General features: G+C 31.6%; 1 protein-coding gene across 16 annotated transcripts in view; it reads left to right on the forward strand.

The window, feature by feature from the left end:
- The window catches only part of LOC132713057 (sodium/calcium exchanger 3-like), a 128,862-nt gene that overhangs the window by 38,200 nt on the left and 78,423 nt on the right, over positions 1-12,239 (forward strand). For 5 of the 16 annotated variants that reach the window (XM_060695506.1, XM_060695513.1, XM_060695516.1 and 2 more), the window contains exon 1: positions 9,883-11,151. In XM_060695506.1, the coding sequence (XP_060551489.1) occupies positions 10,426-11,151 (726 nt within the window). In that variant the 5' untranslated portion in view covers positions 9,883-10,425. Of the gene's footprint in view, positions 1-3,562; positions 4,322-9,881; positions 11,152-12,239 lie in introns of those variants that run through there. The other 11 variants (XM_060695509.1, XM_060695512.1, XM_060695521.1 and 8 more) reach the window with 4 other exon arrangements.

A 12,239-nucleotide genomic window follows, 5' to 3' on the forward strand; every position in this document is an offset into this window, starting at 1 on the left:
TAATGATTGAATGGTGTCTCATTCACAAATTTATATTATTGATAGAAATAGTTTTATGCAGAACATAAAAACAAAAGAAATTCAAACTTGCAATTACATCCATACCAACTTCTCTTTCTTTAACATTTTAACTGAAAAGTTTTCTTTTTTGTAAGAGTGTTTTGCCTTAGGGCAGGCTACATATATGTTTTCACCTTGACTGCCAATAAATCTATGGGCTATTTGCTAGTCATTTTCCCATATTTGCCAGACAGGTAATCTTGTTAGTCTCTGAGTTTTTCCCCTTGCACAATCTGTGTGCTGAGAATGTCATTACTAAGTATGAGAAATCAGAAACTGTGAAAAAAGAATATAACAAATTTAGTCAATAACAGAGTTTGTTATCCCCTGCCAATGGCAATTTTAGAGGGATATTGGTTTGGCATTATCTCACAGTCTGAAATTTATTCTATATCTCAGCAACTACTGACTTGATTTCAACACAACTTTGTGCCAAAAAGAGATAAATATAATCATTTGCATGCTCTGGTAGGACCATTCAACTAAAAGTTATGGTCCCTGATAAGTTTTGTATTTTGTATACAGAGAGTAATATTTATTTCTAAACTTTTTCTCAGCAACAGTTACTGCTTACTGGATTTCAACAAAACTTTATTGGAATACCAAAAGCAGATTCTCATATCCTTGACTATTCTTGTAAAATGTTAGTGCCAAATTGTGAAATAGCCATTAAAATTGTTGTCTGGTGTGATTATCTAAATACTTTTTTTGTTCGTTTGTTTGTTTTGCTTTTCTTTTAGTTTTTTTGTTCAAGTTAAAAAATGTATAGCATTTATTCTCTCAGACATCAGATTTGCAAAGACACTACAAGTATTTTTTGATTTTCAAGGTATTGAAAGGGCATGCCTTTCAACACCATACAGTGTAGGACAGGGTAAGCAGCTTAGCATTAAGTGAGCTTGATGCGGCTCTGGATACATCTTAGAATAGATAATATTATAAAAAGATGATGCAAAACCAAAACAATATTTTTGGGAAAAGAGCCTCAAGCTTTTTATTGAGTAAAAAAGTGCAATTTTCACTAATATGGTGAAAACAACCTGTTTCATTGCCAGGTAAAAAGGATGATGATTGTCAATAAGTTTAAATCAAAAAGGTTACTCACTCTCAGTAATTAATTTTGAAAAAAAAAAAAACATACACTGTTTTCATAAAGAAAAAAATCTATTTAATTCATTGCCATTCATTCATTCATTCATTCATGCAATGAAGCATATAGCTCCATACAATTTTTTTACAATAGCATTTTTCTATTATTTTTATTGGATATAAATCGTCCAGAGAATTTTAAATCATTGTCAGAGAAGCCTTAAACAGTACTGCACATAAATTTAACATAAATTTACAAAATAAAACAGCACAGTAAAAGAACTTTCTTCAACAGCATACTTATGCATCCATCAAAATAATTTTCCAATTTTAAATTTTATTAATGTCACAATAATTCTTTCATCTATAGGTAGATTTTTTCAGATTTTCACCTTTTTAAGGTCATCTAATTTATAGCTTTGGAATTTGGTTTTTCGTGATTCATTTGAAGCTTCCAAACCTGAAAAAAGTGTTGTGTCTCAGAAGGAAATGAAGTACATGCAATCAATATGCTTGCACCTGGAAGGGGATATATCTATTGTGTCATGCCAAATGGGGCAGTGAAAATGTATGCTGTTCCTCTAGGCAAATATTTACAAATGCTTAATTTAATTTTATGTTTTCGTTGATGTTGTGAAGAAATCTAGTTAATTTTTTCCCTTTTGGCTGTTAATTTTGGTTCTATATTTCACAAGGAATTTATGTTGGACTCAGTTTTGTTGGAAAAGCTGCTGATATTCAGCCTCTTCAAAGAACGAACTTCTTGCCCTGTAAAGAATGAGCAGAATAATTTAATTCCTAAACTCACTTCTATGTAGTTATAATAGATATTTTAAATGACCCACTGAGCTTCAACCAAAAGTCTAAGAAAAAGGTAATCTTGGCTCTGAACAAGTAACTTTGCACTTAGCATATATTTGCATGGTTATGAATGTGTATAAATATGTATAATAACATTGATTTCTACAAGAAATATGTTGTTAAGCCCTGTATCATTAACATTGCCTTATTAAATCCCATTTACCAGGAAGGGGGTTTTTCAGTCCTACTTTTCTTGGATTTTTGCGTCATACCATATTATACGTATTATACGGTAAATGACATGTCAGTTAGGACTTGCTATCAATGTGCTATATTTTACTACTTTTACTATAGCTTTGCTTGGATGTTTCTGCTTTTAGCTCACCTCAGCACAATATGCTCAAAGTGAGCTGTTGTGATCTCCCTGTTTAATCTATACAAGAATTGGATGGCCTCTACAACAACTGCTAATGTTGATCTAATGAGCTTAACAATTTGGCCACAAGGGTAAAAGTGGGAAAATCTTTATGCAGCAGTGCTGACTAAGGCACCATTACTTTATTTCAGAGGCACCTGACTCCTACTGCTGTGAATAACACATACTAACCCATAAAGCCTTTATTCTAAGTATGAAGGATTGAAAATTAAAGCAAATGTTGAGATCATAATTATTCACGGAAACTGACAATTACTAAACAATGTCTAGGAAAGTGAATGTAATTTTGTATAATGAATTAATGCTATTGTTCGATGATTTTGCTCCCACTGGAAACATGTCAATTTTGAGTTGACAAGTCTTGTTTTAGTTAATGTTGTATAATCTATTGACAACCAACAACTTAAATTTGGTCTCAGTGTTTTTAAATTTTGTTTGTTTACTTCCATAGAGTTGGAAAAAATATTACTCTTTGATTCAAATAAAGCAGTGGGCAGAAAACCTCACAATTGATCTGTGTTGTTTATTGTTTTGATTAATTGGTTTCTCAGTTTTGATTCAATCGAAAGAAGCTTTGTTATGTGAAGTTGTATTTCTTGGATGATAAAATCAGGATGTTTGGGAGCAGAGAGCTTTCCTATGTACTGAAGTCAGTGATACTATCAAAAGACTTGCATTCAGGAACAAAGAGCTTGGATACTCATTTGCAAATAGATGGAGTTATAAAAGTATTTTGAGGGCAAATGTTTGAAATATTTATTTTTGATTTTGGAATGAATACTTATAGAGTCTTTCTATTGAAATGAATTATTAGCAGAATTTTCACATTTACTATTCCATGTGTGCAAAGTTTTTATTATTGATGACATATTGGAACCTTAAAATTGTATGTGTAAAAATACAGTAAAACAGTGAAAAAGTTTGGTGGTTTTTGTTTTTGTTTGGGTTTTTTTTTGTATCAAATTTAACTTATTTTGCATCAAGTTATACTTTGATATGTATATATCACAATAATTAATTTGAAATTGTTAATTCTTGGGGAAATGAAATAAAATGTCTTGTAAATTTTTTCATTGTTGCTGATTGGATATTTTAATTTAATTATTGTTATTTAGTTAATAATAATAAATTTGTATGATATTTTGAATTATATTTATTTTGATTGTGTATTTTCAGAGTGACAGGATGATATTCAGATAGGTAGATAAAAAGGTAGTCATGAGCTACACAGTAAAGACACAGTATGATAGGGGCTATGTGGTTGAGGAGTTGGACATTGGCACAGATCCATGTGAAAGCTGGCTCCTTCTGCCAGCAGAGAATCTCTGGCACCCGGCTTTACGTGGGTTTCTGTATATTCTTGCTATAGCTTACTTTTTTGTTGGTATTGCTATTGCATCGGATATCTTTATGAGTGCTATTGAAACTATAACAAGTAAAAAAAGAACTATAGTGAGATGGGACAAAGAGAAGAATATAAAACATGAACAAGAAGTTCTAATCTGGAATGAGACAGTGGCGAATTTAACATTAATGGCATTAGGGAGTAGCGCACCAGAAATATTGTTAGCAACTATAGAAACTGCAAGTCAACTTGGGAAAGATACCTCGCACGAAGATTCTTTAGGCACTTTCACCATTATAGGAAGTGCTGCCTTTAATTTGCTCATTATTACTGCTTTATGTATTGTTGCAGTTCCTAAACCTGATGTGAAGTTCATTCGTGAATTTGGTGTATTTATTTTAACAGCAATATTTTCTATTTGGGCATATATTTGGATGTTGATTACAGTAAAGTACTGGACACCTGATGAGATAACTCCATGGGAAGCCTGGATCACATTGTTACACATGCCTCTCTTTGTTGGGATGGCCTATTGCCAGGATAATGGATGGTGGATGAAAAAGAGCAAGGTTGATCAAGGAGAAGATGATGTAAGTATTTTAATGTTTTGACAAATTAAATCCCTGATTCACAGGAATTTTTAAACCTGAAAAAAGTCTTAGCAGTCTATATTTCATGTCCCAAAGACAGAGACATGATTACAGAAGTTTAAAGGTTTGTTTAGAAAAACATCAACCATATTTGAACACCTTTCTGTTATTTAGTAAGAAAGACTAAACACTGTACATTACAATAATAACAAGACAAAATAAGGGAGATCATTAACACTATTTTTTCAGGCCGAGATTACTTTCGGTGCCGATTTTCGTATAACGCTGTTCTATTGCACCCTACTGTTGCTAAGGTATAAAAATTATTAAACAAAAGTAATAATATGAAGAAAATGTTTCACCTTATTATTCAAGAATTATTGGTGGTTCTACTCTTACCAACTCATGCCTGAAATAATACACAAAAGGGGAGCCTAAGGTCTTCCTTCACCCATAAAACTGGAAAGTCACCATATGATTTATACAGTGAAGGTGCAACTTAAAATCCATCAAAAACAAGCATGCAAACAAACCCCCTGATAAATAATTAGTTTTTGTATCATATAGGCTTAAGTATAAAATTAGTATGGTATCATTTTCATGGATGATGAAGTTTTATAAATGTATAACAAGATAATGATAAGATGCTATCACTTTCTGTGATAGAAGACATGTAACCATTGTAAAGATACTCGGGGAATTTCCTATTCTTATGTGAAGTCATTCCTTCATTTAATTTTGTGTGAAGACATTCACAAGCAGGGTGTTTCTTATAGCTGACATACAAATTATATTTTTGTAATATTGTATTTTGCAATATTACCAACTAGACTTTTATTACTCTATAGGTGTACAACAGCCAAATATTTTTGTAAGAATTTCACATCTGTGCATGGTTACAAAAATGTACAAGAATAAGATTTTTAGAACTGCTTCGGTACATAGAAATGAATTGAAGAAATTATTTGTTTGATAGTTGTTATGTTTCAGTTTAATTTGATATAGTTATACAAAATTTGAAGAAAAGTCTTTCGATCAAACAATCTACTGTTGCTTTATGAGTTTCATCATATAAATGAATATTTATTTAAAAATCTTTGAAAATAATGTAATTGTCTCGAAGATAATTCACTCATCAATATCCATGTAAATTTGTCTCACTATTTCTGATAACTGTATTATAGAAAAGGATAAAATATGCCAATTCTTTATTGACTTTTAACTGATGTAATTATATACAGTGTTAAAAACTCTTTTTGGATTTTGTCTGAGTCTGTCAAAGTTTTGTGAGTCATAATTAGGTGACTTGGAACAGTTTTCTTCACAACAGCAGCCATATTGTTAATTTTGAAAGTGTTAATGTTGACACCATTTTGAAGAAGAACAGGATTGTTGAGCAATTGGAAATGGTAAATTCCATAAAAAAAAAGAAAATAAACTAAAATTTACTTTCATTTTAAATGGATCAATACATCCCTAACTGTATTAAAACTTAAAACAGTTTACTGATATTGAAAAACCTTTGTGTTTGTACTCTATGTCTTTAATTGTACTGATTTTCTTTCCCTTAAAAACATAATAAGACAATAAACTTCATTATGAGAGAAGAAAACAAATGATACCCTCGTTCAATGCCTTTCCATTTACTGCCTAATCAATACAATATGGTTTATCTTAATGTAAAATCAATCAGTTGTCTCCTGTCATAGGTTTAATGAAAACTGCTCTCAAGTAATTTTTCATTATCATTTACAATGTTTATTTAATGACTGCAGATTATGAAATATTGCATGATAATGATATTTGCAGTTTTAATTAATGTGCAGTTTTCCCAGTCATGAAGATAAGGAAATGTAACTGAGGAGTCTTGAGTCTGCAAAAGTTTACCATTTTCTGATAATTAATTGATTTACATGAGAGCATATTAAAGGGGAACCTTCATTTCATATACAGAAAAATATATAACATCTTTGGTTAAATTGTTTTTAAAGACAAGTTAATGATAATGAAAGATGTATGTAGGAGAATGACTGATATGAATTGAATATAATATGAGTTAAAACAATGAATGGTTATAAAACAAGCCCAATATTTCAGTACAATAGAATGTTCAGATTGACTGAATATCAATTATACTCAATTCGACAAAAGTTCAGGTCTGCAGATCTTAGTGTAACTTACTCTTATATTCACCTTTAATAGATTTTAATATAGATATAGTTTTAGTCAACTGAATAAATTGTCCCAAACAGGGGCATTGGACAATATCATCTGCTTTTGCAGTTGAAAAGGCACCATACAAAAAAGCAATAGATATAACATTTGAATTCACTATCTGTGTCAAATTAGAGTATTTGAGAGTATTTCAATAAGCTTATAGCTTCCAACACAATCAAGCTAAAATAAATTCATATAAACTTAATTAGAGTATTTTATTTTATTGGTTTATTGGAGTTGTTTCAATGTAATATCTGTAATATCTTGAAAATTTTCATTGAAATCACACACACAACTGGATAAATATGTGAAAGCTAGCTCTTCATTGGGTTATTGAAATGTCACTAGAAAGTGACCTATAAGTGACTGTCAGTGAATAGGCCATAGTGTCATTTAAGAGCTGATTTTAATCAGGTTGAATTACATTTACAAATAATTCAAAAATCAAAGCTTATTTCTTTTTCTAAATGTAAGTTTATTAATATTTGTTATCAGGAACTGTGCAAAAGTGGGTTTTTCCAAGAAAACAACCTTTTCAGTGTTCTACTTTTTAGCTCGACTTTTCTATGAAAAGGGGAGCTATCCTACTCGCCCCGGCGTTGGCGTCACACCTTGGTTAAGTTTTTCTTACCACCCCACTTTATTTCAGAAGTATTACAAGTATGGCTTTGAAACTTACCATACTTGTTCACCATCATAACCTCCATCTACAGACAAGAGTACATAACTCTGTCAAGGTTTTTGACAGAATTATGGCCCTTTTTTGACTTAGAAAGTGTATTGAGCTTGGTTAAGTTTTTTGTACCACCTCACTTTATTTCAAAACCATTGGAGGTATTGCTTTGAAACTGACCATACTTGTTTACCATCACGACCTTCATCAACAGACAAGAGGACATAACTCTGTCAAGGTTTTTGACAGAATTATGCCCCTTTTTGACTTAGAAAATACATTGAATATGGGTAAAATCCACTTATTGCCTTAACCCTTTGAGATATTGCTTTGAAACTTTTAATGCTATTTCACATCATTACCCCCATCTGTACGCAAGAGAAGGTAACTCTGTCAAGGATTTGTTTTAAAAATTAAGGCCTTTTATCGACTTAGAATCTTGGTTAAGTTTTTAGTACCAGTCCACTTTTTGACTGAACTGTTTGAGATATTAATTTGAAAGTTGGAATACTTGTTTACAATCATGATTCCCAAACATGTCCAGGAGAAGGTAATTCTGTCAAAGATTTTATTTGAATTATGGCCCTTAACTGTCAATGTTTTGTATTATAGGCAAGCACTAAAAAACTTAAAAAATCTAAAAAAATTCATTCCTATCCACTTGTTCACTTTACCATAAATTATGTCATATAAACATTGCTGTAATATTCAATTCAGTAAAATAATTCTTCACTAAATATCTTAATGCTCATGGCCATTGTTCACTTTAAAAATACAGAGATTCTTGTATTGCCTTTTACTGCAAAAACTTTTTTTATTGGCAAGCAATAAAAAAGTCGAGCGCGCTGTCTTACGGACAGCTCTTGTTGAATAAAATTGTCAGCCTGATGCACTTACTTTCAAAGGTTTTATCAGTAAAGGTTTGTGTGTACCCTCAGATTAGGTGGGAAACCAAGTAAAGCCTTAAATATTCTTAATCCTCAGTGATTTTTTCCCTGTATTTTATATTGATTTATAATCTGTTTCCACTAACCCAAAATAGGTATATTTTCCCCTAAAAATGCTATATTTTTCCCCTTAAATGCATTGTGCACTTCTTCACAAGCACCATAGTATGACTTGACAGTAGCTGATTTATATCACCTAGTTGATATATTTAATTGACTCAAAGACAGAAAGCTGTCCTCTGCTATATACCATGCATTCATATTGAAAATTTTATAAAACGTTTTCAGCTGTTGGAATTTGATTTCACAAAAATCATTGCCTCCCAAAAAAATTTATTGCCAAACAAGCAGGAGTTTGCCAAGTGGTTAATGTTGTTGACTTCAAACCACTAGCCCCACACCACTAGGTTTGAATCTCAACAGGGACTTTGGATTCTTTCACAGTGACTGAGGAAGCTATCCAGCAAGCTTACATAATGTAGGTGCAAGTTTGTGCCTGAAATAATGCACAAAAGGGCACCTGAGATCTTCCTCCACCAGTAAAACTGGAAAGTCTCCATATGACCTATACCTGTTGTTGCAACATAAAACCCAACAAAAAAATATTATTGTTTTTGTTTCTTTCACTTAACATAGAAGCAAAGTAAATAAATAAGATTCAAATCTTTATTTCTGTATTGTAAAACTGATAAATTTTGAGGAGAAAAAAAATTAGAAACTTTGGTTCTCAACTTCAAACAGAGCTAAACTTCTTTTTTGTCTGAAATACATGTAATTCAGAATATAAATAATAATTATGTTCAATAAAAAATATCTTGGATATTAAAAAAAAAAAAAATCACCTACCATCTTAACCTTCCCAAATTAGCAATGGAACAAAGATAATTTTAAGGCTGACCCTGGAGTGAGCCAGTGTGCATCTGCATGTAGGCAGTACTATAAATTACTTTCTTTCTGCAATCATTTTAACTTGTTCCTTCTTATTTATTAAGTTTGGTGGAGCTTGATAAAAGTTTTCCTTATCCTTTATTATTCAGGCTAACTCTCTTAACCAGTGACTAGCCAGATGCCCGTCTTTGTGAATAATGAAAGTACAGTACAATTAAGACTAGTACCTGTTTGAAGCCAGGTAGCCTATTATAATAACGGTAATCTTTAATATCTGATGAACAGGCTAATTGTTGGTATATAAAACTGCAGGGTATATTAAGTTTTTATAGATCTCTCCTGAGATCTTGAGTAGCCAGCTATTGATTTACTTGATTGGATTTCGGAAGCTTTTGTTCTTCGGGAGGTTTAATTGCTTTTAATTCGTTCAGTTAGCCGTTTCAACACTGCATTAACTAATTAAGTCATTGTTCAACAGTTAGTAGGACCTTGTTCTCAATGGTTTCAAATGTTTTTAAACATTTATTTACTTAAAGGAGAACTGTCTTAAAGAATATATGCTTTGATTTGAATACATAAAGATTCTTATTGTTTGCATCTTGGATATTTTCATTGAATTATAAGGAGTTAAGATTCTAGATTCTAGACTTTACTCTCTTATGATTATTGGAATAGTCATTACTAATACACAGTGGTACCTTATATCAAGATGGTAGGCAAGTTTATTAAGTTACTCCATTTAGAATCTAGAAGGCTGTGTCTTGTAAGGTGATAATGGTTCTCCTTTAAATAGATGTCATAATTGTCTTGTCATAGAGACCTAGCTCATAAAAGGCTCAGTGTATGGATGAGCCTCTTGCCAAATGGGTTATGTGGATTTACGGAGATTTAAATCATAGAGATATGTAATTATCTTTATAATGATATGTATGTAAAGTGTTCCGTATAGATATATATAAATAGAACCTCATTTCCGACTTAGTTCCAAACTACAGACACTTCAAAATGCAAGCTTCTCTGAAAATGATGAAAAATGTGAAGGAAGACTTACCTGTAGCAGTGCTGTGGTGGATATAACAATAGTTTTTATCTGCAGGTTACATCTACACTATGTTGTTGGGAAACTTACTACAAGAGCAGGAGGTCTAATAAATCTTGACAGCAATTTTAACAATTAACAAAAAAATCGTTTAAAATTATGGCTGGTATAAATATTTTAAAGATTACTATTGAGTTATTTTGAGAATATCGTGATACATAATAGGGAATAATGTATCACTTAGATTAAATTAATCATTGTTGAAGGTTTGTGTTAAGGTAGAATGAAACAGGAGCAAGTTAATTTTGGATTATTAGGGTAAACAAAGTTTATTGCAAGAATGACATACAAACACTTTACTAACTTTTCTCGGGGCTATGTTGTGGAATTTATAGATTCCCCAAATGAAGAGGTATGTGCCAGTTGGCTCCTTCTGCCTGCAGAGAATTTATGGCACGAAGGAATTAGAGGGACTGCATATCTTGTTTGTATGTTCTACTTTTTTGTTGGAATAGCTATTGCATCTGATATATTTATGAGTTCAATAGAATCCTTAACAAGTAAACAAAGAGAAGTTGCAAAATGGGACCAAGAGAGGGGTGAAATGGTCAAATTTCATGTTAGAATATGGAATGAAACAGTGGCAAATTTGACACTGATGGCACTTGGCAGTAGTGCCCCTGAAATTCTTCTTGCTACAATTGAGACTGCTGGAACACTAGGGGAGGATACTAGCCATAAAGATTCCTTGGGTACTTTTACTATTATTGGAAGTGCAGCATTTAATTTGCTTATAATAACAGCTGTGTGTATTAGCTCTGTTCCAAATCATAGTACAAAGCAAATAAGGGAGTTTGGGGTATTCCTGTTGACAGCAATCTGGTCAATGTTGGCATATATCTGGATGTTGATTGTAGTTCGGTACTGGACACCAGGTGTGATCACTCCGGTTGAAGCATGGATAACTCTCGGCTATATGCCGTTGTTTGTCTTCCTTGCTTATATGCAAGATAAAGGATGGTGCTGCCGTTTTTGCACGGACAATGCTGTTGGTCAAGACGAACAGGTAAAATCTGCAGTCTAAATATTATGTTGTTCATCATTCCACTGGCATTTTCTTTCTTGCAAGATATATTTCAATTCAGCCTGCAGATGATAGGCATTTCCAATTCTTCCTACAATACATCTTCCCTCTATCAGTATTTAGGTGAGAATTTTCACAAGAAATAAATATGTGGGTGTCAACAGGGTGATAAGTTGAAACTCAATAGATAATTGTGATATTTATAGATATTTCTAAAAATAGATTAATGAACATGATCAGAACTTTTAGAAAATACAAACAAATCTTTATGGTGTAGGTATTCAATTACTAACATATTACCATCATTGGACAATACTGTAAAATCTGATAAAAGAGCTTAAAAGTCTTTAATAATCTTATTGGTACTCTGAGTACTCTCGTACCTATTTTTGATATTGCATATACTTAAACGAAGTAATATGTTGTTATAATTGAAAGGTGCTATTATAGACAATCATTGCATTGGGTGCCTATTTTTGATACATTATTTGAAAAAAAGGACAGATGAGAAACTGAAATTCAACAAATGATGAAGCATAATAATCATAATATATTAAAATATATTGTTGAAGCACTGTGTATCTGTACCATTCAGCCCTATAATCACTAAAGTTACATTTATTCTACATCGTCACTGTGTGGTAGAATATCATTATTAATGTAGCCTTATAAGGTCTTTCTTTCAAATAAATGCCTTTAAAATATAAAAATATTGACACTACATTCTTTAAAATTTCATTTATTTGATCACCATTATTCAACTCATGACTGTTAAGTTAAAATAATTAGCTCTTGATATTTGTTAACAATAGATAATTGCTGTCTTTGAATCTATGTTCAAATCAATGAGAAGTTAATCAGAGAATTCCACAAAAATGTTCATTTTCAAATTTTTTATCAGTATTAGTTTATAAGCTCAAAAACATCAATCAATTAAAGATCAAATTTTGAAAGGTAACTTCGATAAGGCAGGACCTTCAAAGAGTAGTTACATGGAATATCTCATGAATATTGTATTTAAATTGAATTTTATGCTCATGATGATGTTTTAAGAAGGGTTTGAACCGTTA

Source organism: Ruditapes philippinarum, unplaced genomic scaffold (assembly GCF_026571515.1).
Source record: "Ruditapes philippinarum isolate M1 unplaced genomic scaffold, ASM2657151v2 ctg100_1_1_1_1, whole genome shotgun sequence".
NCBI lineage: Eukaryota > Metazoa > Mollusca > Bivalvia > Venerida > Veneridae > Ruditapes > Ruditapes philippinarum.